This window comes from Medicago truncatula, chromosome 1, assembly GCF_003473485.1.
Source record: "Medicago truncatula cultivar Jemalong A17 chromosome 1, MtrunA17r5.0-ANR, whole genome shotgun sequence".
Lineage (NCBI taxonomy): Eukaryota > Viridiplantae > Streptophyta > Magnoliopsida > Fabales > Fabaceae > Medicago > Medicago truncatula.
Genome location: NC_053042.1, coordinates 40,169,597 through 40,189,553, shown reverse-complemented (window position 1 = coordinate 40,189,553; position 19,957 = coordinate 40,169,597). Strand labels below are relative to the sequence as shown.

At 31.6% G+C, this 19,957-nt stretch overlaps 3 protein-coding genes across 3 annotated transcripts; 2 read left to right on the top strand and 1 right to left on the bottom strand.

Annotated features, from left to right (window-relative positions):
* The first annotated feature begins 6,643 nt into the window (after positions 1-6,643).
* LOC25484656 (G-type lectin S-receptor-like serine/threonine-protein kinase At1g67520) lies at positions 6,644-11,539 on the top strand. Its single transcript, XM_039831152.1, is given in 8 exon segments — positions 6,644-7,500; positions 7,606-7,910; positions 9,470-9,666; positions 10,166-10,376; positions 10,607-10,844; positions 10,932-11,029; positions 11,032-11,081; positions 11,156-11,539. Coding segments are annotated over 8 exon segments (2,160 nt in total). The 5' UTR covers positions 6,644-6,706; the 3' UTR covers positions 11,423-11,539.
* A 183-nt stretch (positions 11,540-11,722) lies between these two features.
* On the bottom strand, positions 11,723-15,363 carry LOC11409527 (benzyl alcohol O-benzoyltransferase). The gene is made up of 2 exons (XM_003590992.4): positions 14,824-15,363; positions 11,723-12,870 (listed from the first exon to the last, which is right to left on the bottom strand). The coding sequence occupies exons 1-2, from the start codon at positions 15,286-15,288 to the stop codon at positions 11,977-11,979; spliced, it is 1,359 nt and encodes a 452-aa protein (XP_003591040.1). The 5' UTR covers positions 15,289-15,363; the 3' UTR covers positions 11,723-11,976.
* Positions 15,364-16,016: 653 nt separating this feature from the next.
* LOC112418627 (uncharacterized) lies at positions 16,017-16,784 on the top strand. The gene has a single exon (XM_024775060.1). It carries the CDS (start codon positions 16,017-16,019, stop codon positions 16,782-16,784), a length of 768 nt encoding a protein of 255 aa, XP_024630828.1.
* The last annotated feature ends 3,173 nt before the right edge of the window (positions 16,785-19,957 follow it).

The window sequence follows — 19,957 nt, the reverse complement described above, 5'->3', positions numbered from 1 at the left end:
TTCTTGATAGAGATGTTGTTTTTTTAAGCCCTAAACGTGCATTTTTTATAATATGTATAATCGATTATCACTACATTCATTTACCGCATTCATTCATTCGTAGTATCTTATGTTCATTTTTTTAATTTTCAATCATTCACTACATTTTTTAAAAGCATTCACTTGTTCAATGATAAGCATCTCTTTGAAAGATCAATCCATTCATTTCCAAAGTCAATCTTAACTAAAAATACACAAGCATGCAAAATCATTTTCAAAATAATAGAATACGACAAATTTCTTTAGTTTTAATTTCATCTACGTTTAAATCGGACAATAAACGAAGTGTTGTGTTACATTACATTCTCTCCAAGGATGTGATATCATCGTGATGTTGGATTTAAATTAAAGAGTTTTGTTAACGTGTGTTCCAGGGCACTCTTTAAGCATACCAAAACAAGTAATTATTCTTTAGAAAAGTTAAACATTTCGATTTCCAATGCATTGATTACATGTATTTTTATAAATACTTGCTATTTATAGTCCTTAAAGAGTGCCCCAAGGACACTCGTTAACATTTCCCTAAATTAAATTCATGAAAGTTTGCCGAAAATGTTGGCATTCAAGTATCTTATATTTAGTGTAAAAAAAAATTAAGTTTATTGTATGAAGAGTTAATCTGGTATAATACAAAATGTGTTCTCTTTATTCTTTTGAGTTATCAAAGAGATTTACAAACTTTTACACTAAATATAAGACACTTCAATGCAAACATCATCACTATCACAAAATATATTCACAATATGCGTTTAATATGAAATATTACAGTCGGTTCTCATCAACATTATCATCGTCATTTTCGATTTTTTTTTCTTTTTTTTGAAAATTTGCTTATTTGCCACTGGTTTGTGGAAGATTATAAACAAAAGGTAAATGTTATTAAAACTTGAAAAAAATGTTGCTTTTAATGTTAACTAGATTTCTGTCATGTGCTATCGCAAGGGTCTGTTATAAATGAATATCATTATATTTTCTTACAACCAATAATGAATTCGCTATTGACATATGAATCTAAAGGTAATAAAGCATAAAATTGACATTTAAATTTTATTCAACTTTTATTGAATTCATTAGTCTATTGTTGATGCTAATAGGCACAAATAGGTCACTTTGAGAAGCTAACTCCATAGATGAAGCTTGATAGTTGTTTTCTTAAATAAATGCATCCTTATCATCATAGGCACTTATAGGTAATCTTGATGAATCCCTAAAAAAAATGTAATCTTGACGAATTTTTTTATCCAACCTTATCACATTAAACATACAAAACAGACATAATACTTCATGGCATCAAATGCCTTCTATGAAGTTTGGAAGACACACAACTAACTGAATAAATGTTGAATCAGTGGTTATGCTCTAAGACAATGAACATGCAAGGTATAGGATCATAAGCACATATAAGTTACTTTATCAACCAACTTAATTAATGAAGTGAAGTGAGATAGTTTTTGTCATGTGGTGAAAAACGTGCAATCTTAGAATAATAGGCAAAAATAGGTTATGGTCATTAATGATGTAGTTGATTGTTGGGTCTAAGTCTTGGTTAATGAGTTCTTGAATAGCTACATACATCGTTTATAGCAAACATGGTTCTTTTATTCATTGAGTGGCTCAAGACCAATGAAAAACGTGTGAGTGAGCCAGAGTTTGAGTGGTTCAAGACTAATGCAGGAAAACAACAAATTGGAGGGAAATGACTTGATATTTAGGGATAAATTTGTCATTTTGGATGCTAGGGCTGCAATTAGGGTTAGAGATTTGGAGGAATCAGACCACCTTTAATTTATATTAAGTAAAATAAGATTTTCTCTTTTCTTGCCATTTTTAGTTGTTTAACTAGTGCCCCAGGAGGATTGATTAATATGACCCTAAACAAAATTACAAAAAACTACTTCTGACAGTAAGCAACGAGATTTGGCTAAAACAGTTAATAATTGTTCTTTTAAGAATTATTAATTGTTATATGCTCCCTTCGTTCCTTTTTAAATGTCTTTTTAGGGTGCATTTTTCGTTCTTATTTAACTGTCTTTTTGGTATTTTAAGGTACGATTTGTCAATTATACCATTTGTCAATTACTCTTATCTTTTTCAATAAAACTAATTAATGCTATCTATTTGGAAAACTAATGTTTGTTTTTTTTTTTAAACAAAGTTTGTTTCTTGTTATCTTCAAATTTAAACAAAGTTTGTTACAAACAATAGTTCCAATAAGAGTTAAAATTCTATAAATTTGACGAGTAGCAATAGTTAAAAATTTCAAGTGCAAAGTAAAAGAACGGATTAGAGAGAAAAAAAAAAAGATTCCATGAATGTTTAAAAGAAAGAAAAAGTAGAATACTCGTTGGAACTGCTGATGAGAGGTGAAGAGAGAGAAATAGTTGAAAACTCATTTGATAAGATACAAGAACAAGAGCAAGATGACAATTAAGAAGAAGTTTGAATAATTTTTACATTGACTTAAAATAATTAAAAAAATATACACAATATTTAAAAAATTGACAATTGTTTGTTACGAGATAAATATAACATATTAAATTTATTGGAAAGATAAGGTGTGTGCAAAAAAATTGGAACTTATGGTGGATTAAAATGAGAGTATAATAGGAAGAAAATGTGCAAAAATACACATCGCTATTTTTGTGTTAATTTTCTAAAAAGATACTTAAAAAGGAACGGAGTAATTTTGCTTAATTTTGAACCTATGCTGAGTAATATATCTACTATATAATGTTGGATTTTACAAATTATTTTATTAATTGTTATATAGTAGTTTTGCTTAATTTTGAACCTATTCTGAGTAATATATCTACTACTATATAGTGTTGGATTTTACAAAGGATGAATGTTCCCAGTTGCACTGATCGTTAGAATTAACGGCGTTGCTATATCAAGCGAAATCATTTTTTGCGGAAATTCACGATACAAGGTGTACCGCTTTTTTAGAATGTGAACATTGTCTATCGTAATATCTTAAACAATTATTAAAAAAAAAAAGAGCAATGAACAACCCATTTTTGTTATTAATCTCCTGATATAGTGGAATACACCCAGTAGTGTTGTTAACTAACCAATGAGGTGCATTCTTGAAATTTTCGGGATGAATTTGTTCGCTATAAATAGTACTTTTCTAGAATTAATCAATGAGTGGTGCTATATAGCACGACACTATTTACACGAAAGGTGCACGAGCGTGTTTTTTTTTCTTTCCTTAGTTTGCTTTTGCTTTTATCATTAATGTGCTTTTGCTTTTTATTTCTTAAATCAATATAAATAAAATATTTTAAAAAAACAAAAATATGTCTTGACTCATATGCCCAGGATATCCAAATACGAGCCAAATGAAAATTATATATTTTCTATTGATTTCATTACTTGGGTATTGTAGTGTACCTTTGAGAAAGTTATTTGATACCTAAAACAAAGGATAGAGGTTCACAGCTCACAAAATTATTTGATACCTAACACAAAGTTATTTAAAAAAAATAAAACTAAAAATATATTACTACCTCCGTTCCTTTTTAATTGTCACTTTTTGACAATTTACACAAACCAATACATTCAATAAATGTCACTACTTTTGATACAATAATTTACACCTTTACTATAATAACCTTATTTGTTTAATGTGTCATTTCATAATTTTTCTCTTTGTAATAAATAAATAAGGATAATATTGATAAAACAACATTTAATGTTGCATTGAACTTTGAAAGCGACAGTTAAATAGAAACAAAAAATTTATCTAAAAGTGACACTTAAAAAGGAACGGAGGAAGTATATTATAGGATTGATATGGAATGGTACAATACTATCACAACCTCACAAGAGATATGTATATGTTGGTATAACCCTAGCTCAACACTATCATCAAATAAAAGAGAGAAATATGATGTCGTGCAACATGCACGAAAAAAATTAGTCGTGCACTTCATCATTATCCTTATCCTTAATCAATTTGTTGTCAAAGATGATGATTACCGTTCGACTCATGTTCTTAAAAAAAAAAAATTGTTTGAAGATTTTAGGCTTTTAAAATAAGAGCCAAGAGAATTGTAATTCAAAAAATAAAAGATAAAGTTCGATTAAACTAAAATTGTTTTTTTTTTTTTGAGAGAGCAAAAATTGTAGTTAAATTTCAATATTCTCCCCTCTTATTAATTTTCAAGGTCTAAATCTTCAAACAAAGTTTATTTTTGGTACACAAACAAAAATTTAACTAACTCAAATAGATAATCATATATAATACCCTCCGTTCTAAATTGCATGACCGTTTTGGACTTCACATATATTAAGAAATATAATTAATATTGTGAAAAAGAGATATTATGAGTTGTTTTTACAAAATTATCCTTAATAAATAATATGGGAAAATAAAATGAAATAATTGAAAGAATATAAAATAATAAATAGTTAAGATTATAATAGGAAAAGTTGCATCGGTACTTTTTCCCTAAAGCGACAATTTGGGAGAGAGGGAGTATGATTTTAATAACTCCAATAGATCCTTTTGGTTTTAACTACAATTCTTCAAGCAAGGACGGTAACCGCAGGGCTTGAGTATGAGAACCCTTGCTTACGTGAGGAGAGTGTCACGGCAATTTGTTTTCTTGAGCACCAAGAACCTGGTGATCCAAGACATTTGAATACATACCTCACTGTGCTTCACCTATCTACCATATCTCCGCATCAATTTGAGTATGAGAACCCTTTTAATTCATCTTCACGTTGCTTCTTCTAAAGTACCCTTTAGGTATCTCATAATTTGTTTTGCATCAACCATATGTGATTGCTTTGGAATCTCCATAAATTTGTGTTAGACCTACACCAATAGAGATCCCTGGTATGTTATGGCATATATACCTCAATGATCATACGTCTGATCTTATTAACATCATTGATCAGTTTGATGTTGGCTTCAAAAGGTGCTGGTGCAGTGTTACAATTCTACATATTAAACCTCTTCAATACATCTAAAATGTATTTCCTCCCATAAAACATCATTCCCTTTATAGTTTTGATGAATTTCCAACCCAAGGAAATATGCTAATTACCAAACCAGTCATATTAAACTCTGATTTCACTATTTCCTTGAACTTTCTTGTATCACATCCATCATTACATGTGATCACAAAATCATCAACATAAACAAAATATTATCATTAGATCAGAGTTATTCTTCTTCTTCATGTATATGGCATGCTTCAGTATACATTTGGAGAATTGCAATAGAAATGAATATATCCTCTTGTTCCAAGCTCCATGAGCTTGCTTGAATCCGTACAAGGCCTTTTTGAGCTTTAGCACTTTATTTTCCTCTCCATTCACTCAAAATTCAGGAGGTTGAGTAACATAGACCTCCTCCTCAAGAGGTCCATTAAGGAATGCTGATTTTTTTGTTTTTTGAAAACTCGATATTTGGTGCAGGGACCGACTAATCCAAAGAGTCCAATCCTATCGTCCACTTCCTGGGGGCAATTAAAGGCTAGAGAGCATAGCTTTGTATGGACTTAGCCCACCGAAATTGAGACAAGGGAAATCGAACTTGTGCATTGCCCAAAAAGATCATGCGTATAACAAAGAGGTGTTACGAAAAGAAAATTACTCTTTAGACTATCTTATTTGTTCTCAGCCACTCCGAAATGACACTTTTACTACAAATGGCAATTAACTACGGTTCGTTGCCGTTCCAAATTCAGGCTGGTATATACAGGAAGAAAAAGAAAAAAAAGATTTGCCGTTGGAAGATCTTGACAACAAGGTTATGCTCCTACATCACTCTGTCAGTATAATTTTCATTTCCAATGTTAATGCAGGTTCAACATCTGGTTCAACTTGTCAACCCTTACCGAACAATACATCATGTTTATGATTTGGATATGTGAAACATAGAATAAATAATAGAATATACGTGGTGTATGTAAATATTATACTGACACACAATGATACTTCAAAATGAAAATTATAGAAAATTTATGAGTAGAAAATTTATACACAGTGATGTATATAATGAACTAGTATGTATCATCAAGGGTGATGCTAACCAATGCACTCGGAGAACTGGTTAAGGAAGTTTTAAATTGAAAATGATATTTTTTAGACTTTTTAGCTTCCTTAACCGGTGTCTCAGGGCCACCGCTTAGCATTTCCCTATAACCAACGTCATTCATAGAATCGTAATGATTAACTATAAAGTTAATGATTTCATTAGAGTAACTTATAGTAGGAGCATAACCTTGCCAAGATCTTTCTATGGTGCTTAACTGCTTACGACTTTTTTTTCCTTCGCCTAAGCATCCTTAAGGAGGTGTATTTTGTTGTTGGGCCTGTGTTTATGGACAGAAGTCCGATCCAGAACAGTTTGAACAAATAAAAAATAATAATCATTACTTAGCACCTCATGATTAGTAGCTTTACATTACTCATCCTTCAATTATTATGTACTTAAAGTAAACTGATCTTTTCCTTTGCCTTTAAAAAGAATGTAGAGAAAGGTACCATAGTGCAACATTTTGTGGTGGAAAAATAAAGATAAAGTTGATTTGAAATTAATTGTGTGAACCAGAACGATTTCTAGGCCTAAAATCACTTGTATCAAATTTCCAATCCAAAGTTGGGCAGTGCAGGTGCAGATCTTAAGAGCTGAAATTATTCTCCTTCGGGTTTGATGAGTACATTTCTCTTCTTTTTGAAACAATATTATTCATTGATCATGATAAGCTTTAGAATAAAGAAACAAATTATTTTGATATACTTATGGTTGTGGTGGAGTACTACTACTAGTCTTTATGTTAATGCAACAAACGATAGTTTGAAGCCAGGTGATACATTTAATTCCAATTCCACGCTATGTTCTAAACAAGGCAAGTATTGTCTTGAATTGAGAAGATACTTGATTGTAATAGATGTTAATGGCACAGTAGTGTGGTTTTATGATAGAAATCATCCCTTTGACTCAGAAGAAGATTCAACAGTTTTATCACTAGATTACTCTGGTGTTCTCAAAATAGAATGTCAAGATAGGAAACCAATGATCATTTACACTTCACCTCAACCCAACAACAACACTGTGGCCACTATGTTAGACACGGGTAACTTTTTGCTTCAACAACTTTACCCAAATGGGACAAAGAGTATATTATGGCAGAGTTTTGATTATCCCACAAACTTTTTGATCCCAACGATGAAGTTGGGAGTTAATCGAAAAACAGGACATAATTGGTCATTGGTTTCATGGTTGACTCCTTTGCTACAAACGTCAGGTGAATTTAGTCTTGAATGGGAACCAAAACAAGGTGAATTGAACATCAAAAAACGCGGGAAAGTGTATTGGAAAAGTGGAAAACTTAAAAGCAATGGAATGTTCGAGAACATTCCAGTGAATGTTCAACATATGTATCAGTACATTATTGTTTCTAACAAGAATGAAGATTCTTTCGCTTTTGAAGTTAAAGATGGGAAGTTTATATGATGGGAGCTATCCTCGAAGGGCAAGTTAACAAGTGGTGTTGAAGACAATGCTAGTGGAGAAATTGGAAATGCAGATATATGTTATGGATATAATAGCAATGGAGGGTGCCAAAAATGGGAGGATATACCAACTTGTAGGGAACCTGGTGAGGTTTTTCAGAAAAAGGTGGGAACACCAAAAAGCAAAATGGACAATGCATCATCATATGAATGGAATGTAATTTATGGTTACAGTGATTGCAAGATGAGATGTTGGAGAAATTGTAGTTGCAATGGATTCGTAGAATTATATGATAATTTGACTGGATGTGTATTCTATTCATGGAATTCGACACAAGATGTTGATTTAGACAGTCAGGGTAACTTTAACGTCTTGGTAATGCCAACAAAATCAGCTCTACGTAAGTTATAATATCATTTTAATTAGATAGGTTCAAAGTGATTATTTACTGCTTATTTCACCGTAGACATAGCCTTCCTTCATACCATTAGATACAATTTTTTTTAATCTGGTCCTAGAATTATTTCCCTCTATTATGGCCGATGTCAATCTAAGGACAATATAAGTGCAAATAAAATTGAATTATCCAATCCCCATTAGCATAGCTCAGTTGGTAGGGATATTGCATATTATTTGCAGGGGCCGGAGTTCGAACCCCGAACACCCCACTTCTCCACATTATAATGTGTGAGCTCCAACCACTAGACTACTTGACAAAAAAAAAATTTGAGTTATCCAACCCTCCCTCTCCCCGTCAATTACCCTATTTTTAAATAAGTAACTTTGTCTCATTTTTAAATAGACTAATGGGTTAATATGCAACTAAGATTACACTTTATTTTAAAATTTAACATGACATTTTAGAGAATCTAACTTTATAAGATAGTAGTAAGTGACGTGGGAGGGAAGGTTGAATAGCTCAATTTTAGGGTAATGCTAACTTGTACTCTTAAAGTACATGTTAAGAAAGTCAAAAGAAGAAATATTTTTTAAAATTTTGTGAATTCAATTCATTAAAAAGTTAAAGATTTAAATATATTAATATGAAAATAGGTCTTTAAGTAACGGTAAAAGTTGTATAAGGCTTCCAAAAAAAGGTCACACGAGGAGCTTAAAAAACCAGACTTAGGTTTAAACTTTTTTGAACTGATCATACTTTGGTCTTACAAATCCTAACCCAACCTAACTTATCTCACTCCTATATGTGGATCATAAGATGTAGCTATTCAAAATAAACTACCTATCCATTGTCTATAAGAGACAAACTCGCCTTTTACCTTAATTGTCAAAAAATGCAATTTGATCAAGAAAAGGTTGGGAAAAAATGTTCTTTGTTTCAAAAGACCTAAAGTCAAATAAAATAGAAAGGTGTCAAAAGGTATATTTCTATTTATCAATGTTAGAAAGAATATCCAAAATGGCTTAGCAAAAATGAAACATCAACAAATTTTTCTTATAAGAGTTTTGATGTTTCTACAGATATACTGCAACGGATGAAATCGAAATCGGATTAGTCAAAAGAAAGTTATGCGTGTTTGAATGTTTTAGAGTATAGTTTCTCTTTGATGACTAAACTTGTGATGGAAAATAATAATCGTAATGATTCCCAAAAATCATAGTTGTAATAACGAGGATTTGAATTAATTTGAAAGATAGGATTAGGGTTTGGCATCAAGATAAGGCCAAAAATTAAAAGTTTGAGATGAATATGCTTATATCACATCACAATTCAAATTAATTGTGTATAGTCAATGCAGGTAAAAAAAGATGGATATGAATAGCTGCTGCAATCGCAACTGCTTTACTCATATTGTTCCCGCTCATTTTATGCATAGCCAAAAAGAAAAAAAATGCACTAAAAGGTATAAGAAAACTTTAAAATAGTCTAGTACGTATGTACCAAAAATCCAACCCCTTTATTTTCAATTTTTATCTTCTTTTTTCTTTTTGGTTATGTAGATAAGAAAAATAAAAGAAAGGAGGGTAAGAGCGAACATTTGGCGGATTCCAATGAATCATATGATATCAAAGATCTTGAAGATGACTTCAAGGGACATGATATAAAAGTTTTTAACTTCGCAACAATTTTAGAAGCAACTATGAATTTTTCCCCTGAAAACAAGTTAGGACAGGGAGGCTATGGACCCGTTTATAAGGTGACTTTAAAGTTAAACTATGTTAATTATATATTAATGATTATGTTTATTTTAAAAAAAAAAATTAATTACTATGACAATTATTACACCATCTTCATGTTCCAAACAAATGTTTCTAGTTGTATTTATTAAAGAAAAAAAAGTCAAGTTTTTGAGAAATAAATTGGCACAACTTCTTTTTTTTGAAGGAAAATTGGCACAACTTCTAATAAATACTTTTTATTTTTGGTATATTAACACGTGCTTTAAGGGAACTTGTTAACATTTCACTGCTTTTTTTAATGGTTGAGGATTATTGCTTTGGACAAACTCATGCATTTTTTTAGGTTTTTTTTTTTTTTTTAATGGTTCTTTACGTAAGTATCCATGATTTCTTCAAATTCATATAATTTTCCCAAAGTTTGATATTATAATTGCATAAAGTGTATTAAGTTAAGAACCATAGTAAAAGTATTTACATAAATGCACTTAAATTTGTCCTTTTGTTTTACGACTTCAGGGAATCTTGGCAACAGGACAAGAAGTTGCTATGAAAAGACTTTCAAAAACATCTGGACAAGGAATTGTGAAATTCAAAAATGAATTGGTACTTATATGTGAACTTCAGCACACCAATCTTGTACAACTACTTGGTTGTTGCATTCATGAAGAAGAAAGGATTCTAATTTATGAATATATGCCAAACAAAAGCCTGGATTTCTATCTATTTGGTGAGAATATGTTGAAATCTATATGTGTGTGTGATGTTTTTTAGGACAAATTCATGAAATTGTGTTCATTATTATTGTGCAACGATTTGAGCAATTTGCGACAAACTTTTGAGTTTTCTTAATTAAACATTTTATGTAATTCATGTGCGTAGAAAACTAAAATAGCATTTTTGTTTCTACTATTCAGTGGTATACATTTTAACATTGATTATTATGTTTTCATTGAGAAGATTGTACAAGAAGGAAGTTACTAGACTGGTAGAAGCGCTTCAACATAATTGAAGGAATTTCTCAAGGATTACTCTATCTTCACAAGTACTCAAGACTCAAAATCATTCATAGAGACTTGAAAGCAAGCAACATACTTTTGGATGAGAATATGAACCCAAAAATTTCTGATTTTGGTATGGCAAGAATGTTCACACAACAAGAATCAACGGTTAACACCAACAGGATTGTTGGGACGTAGTATGTTTTCAAAATTATCTTTATTCCTACTTTTTTTTATTGATGATTACGTGAAAAATTGAGATTATTAACTAATTTATCGTGCAGTGGATACATGTCTCCAGAGTATGCTATGGAAGGAATCTGTTCGACAAAGTCTGATGTTTATAGTTTTGGAGCGTTGCTTCTTGAAATTGTTTGTGGAAGGAAAACAATAGCTTCTATGATGCTGATCGCCCACTAAATCTAATAGGACATGTATGTGAATATTTGAGTTTTTTTAATATAAATATTATTATTCCTTGTTTCTAATTTGATTAAATTATTAATAGGCATGGGAGCTATGGAATGATGGTGAGTATCTAAAGCTAATGGATCCAACATTAAATGACACATTTGCTCCTGGTGAAGTGTAAATGTGCATTCATGTTGGTCTCTTATGTGTAGAACAATATGCAAATGATCGACCAACAATGTCTGATGTTATATCAATGTTAACAAACAAACATGAACTCCCAACCTCACCGAGAAGGCCAGCAACACCTATTCTACAACAGCAGTTTCTACATCATGTGAAATTGAAGCAAAAATATAAGTAATCCATATATAAGGTCAATCAGTCATTTGAAACAAATTTGTTCTTCGAAGTGTCAAAAATTTCAAGCCAGAATGTAATTAAGTTAACTAAAAATCCGCTTAAATATGTTGTTTTTAGGAATGGCCTAATTTTTTTTATTGGTCTAACGATGGAATGGAATGGGATATTTGCATATTATTATGCAGGAGTCGGGGATCGAACCCCGAACATCCTACTTCTTCATATTTAAAATGTGTGCGTCCTAGCCACTTGGTTACTTGAAAAAAAAAAAATGGAATGGCTTAGATATGGTTTCACACAGTTTGAGGCAATAATAAATCTCAACCATTAATATCAAAATGGATGGTCTAGATTAGTTTAACACAGTTGAATGATATCAGTCGTTGATCTAAATTGGACGATCCTGATCTATTATGGCGTCCTAGGAGGAGGAAAACCAAATCCACAAAAGCCAACCATTGCATAAACAAAGAGCTTGAATGCAAACAACGTAACCACTCTCAGACTTTATTATTTGCGTTTTCAAATAGACATTCTAAAAATAGATAAAGTGGCTTAATTTGTTGCTGCAATTAAGTCATCCAACTCTTTGGCAAAAGCTGTCATAACTTTAGTAGGTAAGGAAATCAAAACAAATATTCCTTCCTCTCCTTTTGCATTTTGGCCAGGAACATGAAAATGCACCGAAGGAAAACTCCCAGCCCCAGGTTTAGCAAGTCCACCATACACTGCCTTCCCCCATCCAAAATCCAAATTTCTAAATCCACCATAAGTCGTATCCAACACAAGACAAGACCTCACAACAGTAAACAATGGTCGTCCTTTAGTCACCATTAAATCCGCCACAGAATGCATATACTCTTCACTCACTTCCCCACTAGCTTTCTTTATCAACTCAACTGAAAACCCTAACGGGTTTTCACATATCTCAGCAGCGGTTGCAACCGCTGCTGGGAATGCGAAACAATTTCCATAATAACCAACTGGAATGGGAGGGTTGAATTTACCACGTGCGTCCACGATGCACATCATTCGAACCTCTTCGGTTGGGTTTAATTTCAAAGCTTTTGTGTGGGAACGCCAAATGTACGATGTGAGGACTTCAAAGGTGGTTGATGCGTTGTCGAGATGACGTGGAAGTAGGTTTCGTATTGCAGATATCTCCACAGGTCCAAAGAAGAAAGATCGTTCTGAAAATTCTGTTGCCGTTAAAACGGTATCAGTTTGGACATCAGTTAGTTGTTCGTATTCGCGGTGGTTGAATGTGACATGTGGAGGATCTCTTGCGTTTAGAAGCTCTCTATGCCACGCAGGTTGAATCGGAGGTTGTTTTGCACCCTTTGCTATTTCTGTGACTGCTAACATGAAATGAACTGTGCCAACTCCGTCTACCATAGTGTGGTTGAACCGGAGAGCAAAAATGAAACCACCACATTTCAGACGTGTCACCTGTTGTTAGAAAAATCAAACTTATATATGCAAATAAGTGATCATAAAAATAAAATGTAACTAGTGATCATCTAAAAAAGCTAGCTAGTGATAAAAATTAAAGGTAAAAAGCAAAAATCTATATAAAAAAAAAACTAGTGATAAAAATTAAAGATAAAAAGCAAATATAATTTTGTTGTTGTTGCATTTTATATAATTTTTTTCAAACTTCAAGATGTATTATTAGTTTTTATTTTTATAAAAAAAATACACCAATTAAATAGATAGAATTAAAAAAAATCAAGATACATTATTGAGTAGCATTAAAATAAAGGTTATATTATTGAGTTATTGTCGACAAAAAAAATTAATTATTGAGATATTAATTATTGCATTGGCCAAAAAGATCTTACGTACAAAGAGGTATTTAAAAAATTGGTTTAGTTTCCCTAAAAAAATATTGGTTTAGTAGCCAGCTTAAAAAATAAAGACAAATGACTAAAGTGTTACAGATAAATAAGATAAAAGACTCATAATGTAATATTGCCTTAATTATATTTAGGTGTTCAATCTTAATTAATTTACACTACAGGACTGACTTAGAACAATTAAAATTTCACATCAAATTTCTTTCATCTGAATGTCCTTAAATTTATCAGTTATATTCATAAAATTTATTCCTCCCATTTTGATTGTTCAATTTTGTCGTTCCCAACTGCCGCATTTTTCAATTTTCGTGAGAATCGCCATGATTTCAAATATCGTGAGAATTGCCGTTATTTCCAGTATAACGTCAGATATGATGACTTGATTTTTCTTTTTGATTTGATTTTTCTTGGTTGTGAGGTAGTTAATTATAACAATTGAGTAAATCATCCGTTGTACTTTGAGGGCCGCTAGCTAGCAGGTGTTGCCGTTGTGATGTTGTGGGAGTTTGCTAGCATTTTTTTGGTTGCTGCTGAAATGGTTATGTTATGAGGCTTTTGTTCTTTTATTTGGACTTAAAGGCTTTTGCTGATAGTGAGACAGGCTTATGCGTGTTAACAAATTTTATTAGGTTGACTGCTTAAATAAAAATAATAAGTCACGATACCTGACGCGGTTCTAGAAACAACGACAATTCTCACGATAATTGGAAATTGCGGCAATTTGGAACGACAAAATTGAACAATCAAAATGTGAAGAAGAATAAAAAAGAAACAAAAATTGATCAATATGGAAGAATAAAGAAGAAGAAATTTGAAAGAATGAGATGTTTTTGTTCTCACGTTCGGGGTTCTGGAATGGAAGAAATTTTATGAATGTAAATGATGAATTTAAGGACATCCAGATGAAAGAAATTTGATGTAAAATTTTATTTGTTATAAGTCTTGTAGTGTAAATTAATTAAGATTGAACACCTTATTATAAAAATAATAATAAATCATTTGTTGTTTCAACAAAAAAAATTAAAAGTATTAAAAGTTACCTTATGATTAAGATTAACTCTCCTTCAAAAAAAATAAATTAAGATTAACTCTTTTATTTTTAGAAAAAATCTACTTATTTATTTGACATTTAATGTTACTATATGTATATTACATTTTGATTGGTTGATATCATGAGAGGATAAATTACCCTCTAAACAAGAGAGGGTAACATAGACCTCACCTATTTTTTATATACAGGTAATAAGATTTAGTGATGACATACTAGATTTAGTTGTCGGTTTAGTGATGACATCAAAATTTTGTATCTTATTTAAATTTACATCATCAATTTAATTCTTTTATTTTGTAGTGCTATAATTAATCCAAGTAATTTTTTGAATTTAATTATTAGTATGTAAAGCTTAGTGCAAAATTATTTTATATATGCATAATGCATAGATTTTTTTTTTAGAGGTTATGCATAGATCTAGTGATGTTGCCATACATAATTAATTTTATTTTATGTAACCATGTTCTAATAGAAATAGAAATTCTATATATGGACCTGTATAAGCAGGATGGGAGTATTGAGAACTCCCTCCGGAGCAGCAGCATCATAAAGAAGTTCTTGTAAGCATGGAAAAGGTGCTTTAAGCTCCCCAAATTGTTCAAGTGTTACATCAGCATCTGCCTCAATGAACATAACACCTTCTCCATTACAATCCACCATGAGTTTACCACTAGAATCAGCTTCCTTAACTCTACCAGCAAGTGGGTAGTAAAACACAAGTGCTTGTGCAATTGCATTTCTTATGACTTCAACTGGATCTTTTCCTGCCATTGATGGCTTGTTACGGTAGAATTGTATGATTGGAACATTGGCACGAAGACCACCTTGTGTGTCTATATCGGATAGTAGCTTGGTTTCATGGGGAGTGAGTGTGGCTGGAATGATTAGCTCTGGTTGGTTTCTTCGTACTTGAAAAACCAGAGAGGGAGACGGGGATTCAACTTCTTGAGAAAAGGCCATTGATGAAGAAGGAAAGGGTTGGAAAATATTTGTTTAGAGGAAAGAATATTGATGTGTGAGGGAGTGGGTAGATGGGGGGTACTTTAATTTATAAGAAAAGTGTCACAACAATTAGGTTGTTTGGTGCGCATTATATGATATGATATAATAAGAACTTAGATAAAGATATGATATAATAGTGGTAGGACAAACATTTATTATATCATATGGTTGGTGTACATTGTAGCATCCCAATATTTTAAATATATTATATAAAGATTATATTATTTGATGGGTTATTGGTCAATTATGTGTGACTATAATAAGATAATTTTCGATGTATAATTTGTATCGGACATAGTAAATCAATTCTAATTGTATTCATTATTGAATCTATCAATTTTTATTTAAACCAAAAATTATTGGTGAGTCGAAAATTGATAGATTCATATTTATATTCATATTAAAAATATTATAAATTTTTATTTAAACTAAATTTTCCCTATTAAAACTAAATATTAAAAAAAATTCAATGTGTAATTTTTATTGAATCTATTCATTATTGGTGGAGGGAGGTGAGTCGTCTTAGTGATAGTGTTAGTGAGGGTGATTGTGGGTGGTTTGTCGGCCACGTGGCTAGGAGGGTTGGAGATGGTTCTGATACGTTGTTTTGGTATGATAGGTGGTTAGGGGATGTTCCTTTCTGTGTCCTTTTTCGTAGACTGTTTGAGTTAACGGAGAATAAGCTCATGTATGTGGCAGACTTGTTCTCTGTTGATTTGGAGCAGCAGGGGGTTGTTTGGAGGTGGAGGCGTAGATTGTGGCAGTGGAAGGAGGAGATGTTAGAGGAGTGTAGGGCTTTACTTCTTGATATTCTATTGTTTCCGAATGTTTCAGATATATGGGTTTGTCTTCCTGCTCCTTCAGATGGATACACTATTCGTGGTGCTTATCATGTGCTAACCTCTCAGGACCATTCTGATGCAGCTACTGATGCGGAGTTGGTTTGGCACAAACAGGTTCCCTTGAAGGTTTCAGTTTTTGCGTGGAGACTCCTCAGGGATCGGTTACCAATGAAGACTAATTTGATTGCTCGACAGGTGTTGTCGCCTGATATGTCCTTATGTGTCGCTGGTTGCGATCATCCTGAAACGGCTCAACATCTCTTTTTGTTGTGTAACACTTTTGGTTTGCTTTGGCATATGCTGCGTGATTGGATTGGTTGCACGGGGGTGGATGCCGATAATATTTCAGATCATTTTCTTCAATTTACTTATTTGACAGGTGGTGCTGTTTCTAGACGTTCTTTTATGCAACTTATATGGCTACTTTGTGTCTGGGTTGTGTGGAATGAACGAAATAATCGTCTGTTTAATAATGTAATAACTCCCATTCTCCGTTTGTTAGACAAGGTAAAGATGTTGTCCTTAGGTTGGTTGAAAGCTAAAAAAGCTATCTTTGTTTTCAGTACCCAACAGTGGTGGTCATGCCCTCTTGTTTGTTTGGCTATTGGCTAATGTAGTCCTGTTGGGATGGTTTGTAATTGTTGTAACTCTTGGTTCCTGTGGTAGTCTCTAAGGCACACCTTGTGCTCTAGGGACTGTTTTGTTATATATTTCATTTTGGCTTTTTCAAAAAAAAAGAATATATATAAGGTCGATGAGATAGTAGCACGTGAAGAAAAACCATACTAAATCGTGTTCTGTATTTTTAGATATTGAGTAAATAGGCAATTACCCTCTTGAAATTGTAAGTTTTGTCAATTACCTCCTTGAAATTAATAAAACTTCAATTACACCCCCTGAAATTTCACAACATTAATCAATTTACCCCCTCCGTCAAATTTTTCTGTTAGAGAACATGACGTTTTGCATATATCCCTCCTGAAGTTTTGCATTTATGTGCAAAATGCCCCCCAAACTTAAAAATTTATAATATTTTTTTCTTAAAGACAAACAATTAATAGTTAAATATTAAAACTAACTATTAATTTTGGAATTTGGGAAAACTACATGCATATATACATCAAAATAGGCTTCAAAATGGGAAAAATATGTATTTTTTAAAGTGACAATAATGGGATGATTTGTGGATTAATTTCAAAGGTAAAGAAATATATGTCTAAGTGTTTGCCATTTCTCAATAAGTGTTCCTCTATACATACCGATCACATATTTCATTTGCTGATGATTTGTGTCTTTTTTACATGAATATTACTTAATATGCTATATATGACATGTCGATCTGATAATATTGTGGTGTGAGCTAGATTGTATACGATGAATGATTGTCCCTGCCTGAAGCACAAACAAGAGGTTAGAATGAAGTTTTCTATAAAGTGTGTAAACAAGAACAAATCATATGAAAATATTGGGGGTTGTGTAGTTTAAATGGTTTGAGCAAATTGTTGAAGGAGTTGGAGGAGTTAAAAGACTAAGATGGTGAAGGAGAAAATATAAATTTAAAACTGATTAGTGATTATTAATTTGTCTATAAACCCCTAAAAATAATAATTTGTCTATTAGAAATAACCATTATTGTCACTTTAAAAATACATATTTTCCCTATTTTGATGTATATATGCATGTAGTTTTTCCAAACTCCAAAATTAATAGTTAGCTTTAATATTTAATCGTTAATTGTTTGTCTTTAAGAAAAAATAATATAAATTTTTAAGTTTGGGGGGCATTTTGCACATAAGTGCAAAACTTCAAAGGATATTTGCAAAACGTCATGTTCACTAACAGAAAAATTTGACGGACGGGATAAATTGATTAACGTTGTGAAATTTCAGGGGGATAATTGAAGTTTTGTTAATTTCAGAAAGGTAATTGATGAAACTTACAATTTCATGAGGTAATGCCTATTTACTCTTTAGATATTTCTAGAGTTAATCATGTTGTTTTGCACTTGTTTCATTTTATCAATATTGTAACCATCTCTTTTATTATTTTGTACGTGTTATTTTTGTGCTTAGTCAATGCCTATATTTACTTAAATTTAGCCATGATAGTTTTTCAGAATCAAGGACACATCTCTCTCATTAGACCAAGTGCAATGGAAGTGTTGAAAGCATGATTCAACACTTGGGACCTTTCTAATGGAGTGTTGAAAGTGGGGGAAAAATAATCTGGAGGAGAGAGATGTTGAATGGATTCAACATTGTTTAAACCTGCAACATAGGGACACATGGCGGAATGTGGTTTGCAGGACAGATGAGAGAGAAGCTGCTTTGTGGATTAGTGGTGACACGTGGCTGATTCTGATTGGCTATCTAAATTATTCTCATTCTAATAATTTGAACTCAATTATTTCATTGCAAATTATTTTTTTTAATTTTTTTTACCAAAATTCATGATTTTTTTTTCCTCTATAAATAGGACTTGGTTCATTTAATTTGGACACATAAAAAAAATCAAGTTTTTCACTATCTTAATCTTATTATTATCCTTCTATTAGTTTTTCTTTTGAAGTTTTAAACTTCTTTTTAGTGAAATGGATCCCAATAATAATCATTTCAACATCTAGAATTCTTCTAATTAATCATTTAGCTAAAAAATAAATAAATTATTTAAATAAATTTTCTATCGAACGTGTTTTAAGTTAAGAAAATAGAAATAAATTATTTAAATAAATTTTGTTTTTACAAAAAACTAAAAAATAAATTGTAAGTGTTTTTTTAAGGAAAATTGTTAAGTGTTTATTATTTTAATTTAATTATAATCGATAATTGTAATTTTATGTAATTATAAAAACAAAAATATAAAATTAAATAAGAATATGAAATAAAAAGTGGTAGGGTGGAGTGTTGAATGAAAAACCATTGGAGAGGGTAAAAGTTGAATATGTGTTGAATAAGAAAGAGAAAATAATGTGGAGTGTTGAAAATTGAAAAAATGGATGTTGAAAGAAAAAACCATTATAGATGGTCTTAGACATGTTCACCTTTGTTGACCTAGTATACTTTCCTAAATATGAGGAACTCACCTCTCACGTTTTAATTCTGCCTATAGTTATGCTATGAGTGGTCGATTAAATAAAGGCTTAAATATGCCTTTAGTCCCTGCACTTTCATCAGATTTTGGCATTGGTTCCTACATTTTTTTTTGTTTGGAATTGGTCCTTGTACTTTGTAAAAATATTGGTATTGATCCCTCTGTTAACTTTCTGTTAAAAAAAAAACACAAAACTATTGGTATTAGTCCCTACACTTTGTAAAAATATTAGTATTGGTCTCTGCACTTTGTAAAAATATTGATATTGGTGCCACGTTGTGTGAAATGATTGGGCCACGTGGCACTCCGTTAGTTTTGTGTTTTTTTTTAACTAAAAGTTAACAGAGGAACCAATACCAATATTTTTACAAAGTACAGGGACCAATGCCAAACAAAAAAAAGTGCATGGACCAATGCCAAAATCTGATGAAAGTGCATGGACCAATGACACATTTAAACCTTAAATAAACTTAGTTTCCATCCCTTTATTTTTCCTGGTTTTGTTCAAGAGTAACCGCCACATATCTATCTGTACTAGTTTGCCATGAACAACACAATTAGACAAGAGACTTGAAATACCTTTTATGGTCTGCTACACAAACCCACAAAATACACAATACTCTCCCGGTTTCAACTTCCCAAAGTTAGTGACAAATTAAAAGAAAATGAGAACTAGAAGAGAACATATAGTAGGA

Excerpts from the sequence above, each read along its gene's own strand:
- LOC11409527 (XM_003590992.4), bottom strand. The coding sequence starts at position 15,288 with ATGGCCTTTTCTCAAGAAGTTGAATCCCCGTCTCCCTCTCTGGTTTTT. Across the intron at positions 12,871-14,823 it reads CTCCCATCCTGCTTATACAG|GTGACACGTCTGAAATGTGG; the intron begins GTCCATATATAG and ends TTCTAACAACAG.
- LOC112418627 (XM_024775060.1), top strand. The coding sequence starts at position 16,017 with ATGTATGTGGCAGACTTGTTCTCTGTTGATTTGGAGCAGCAGGGGGTT.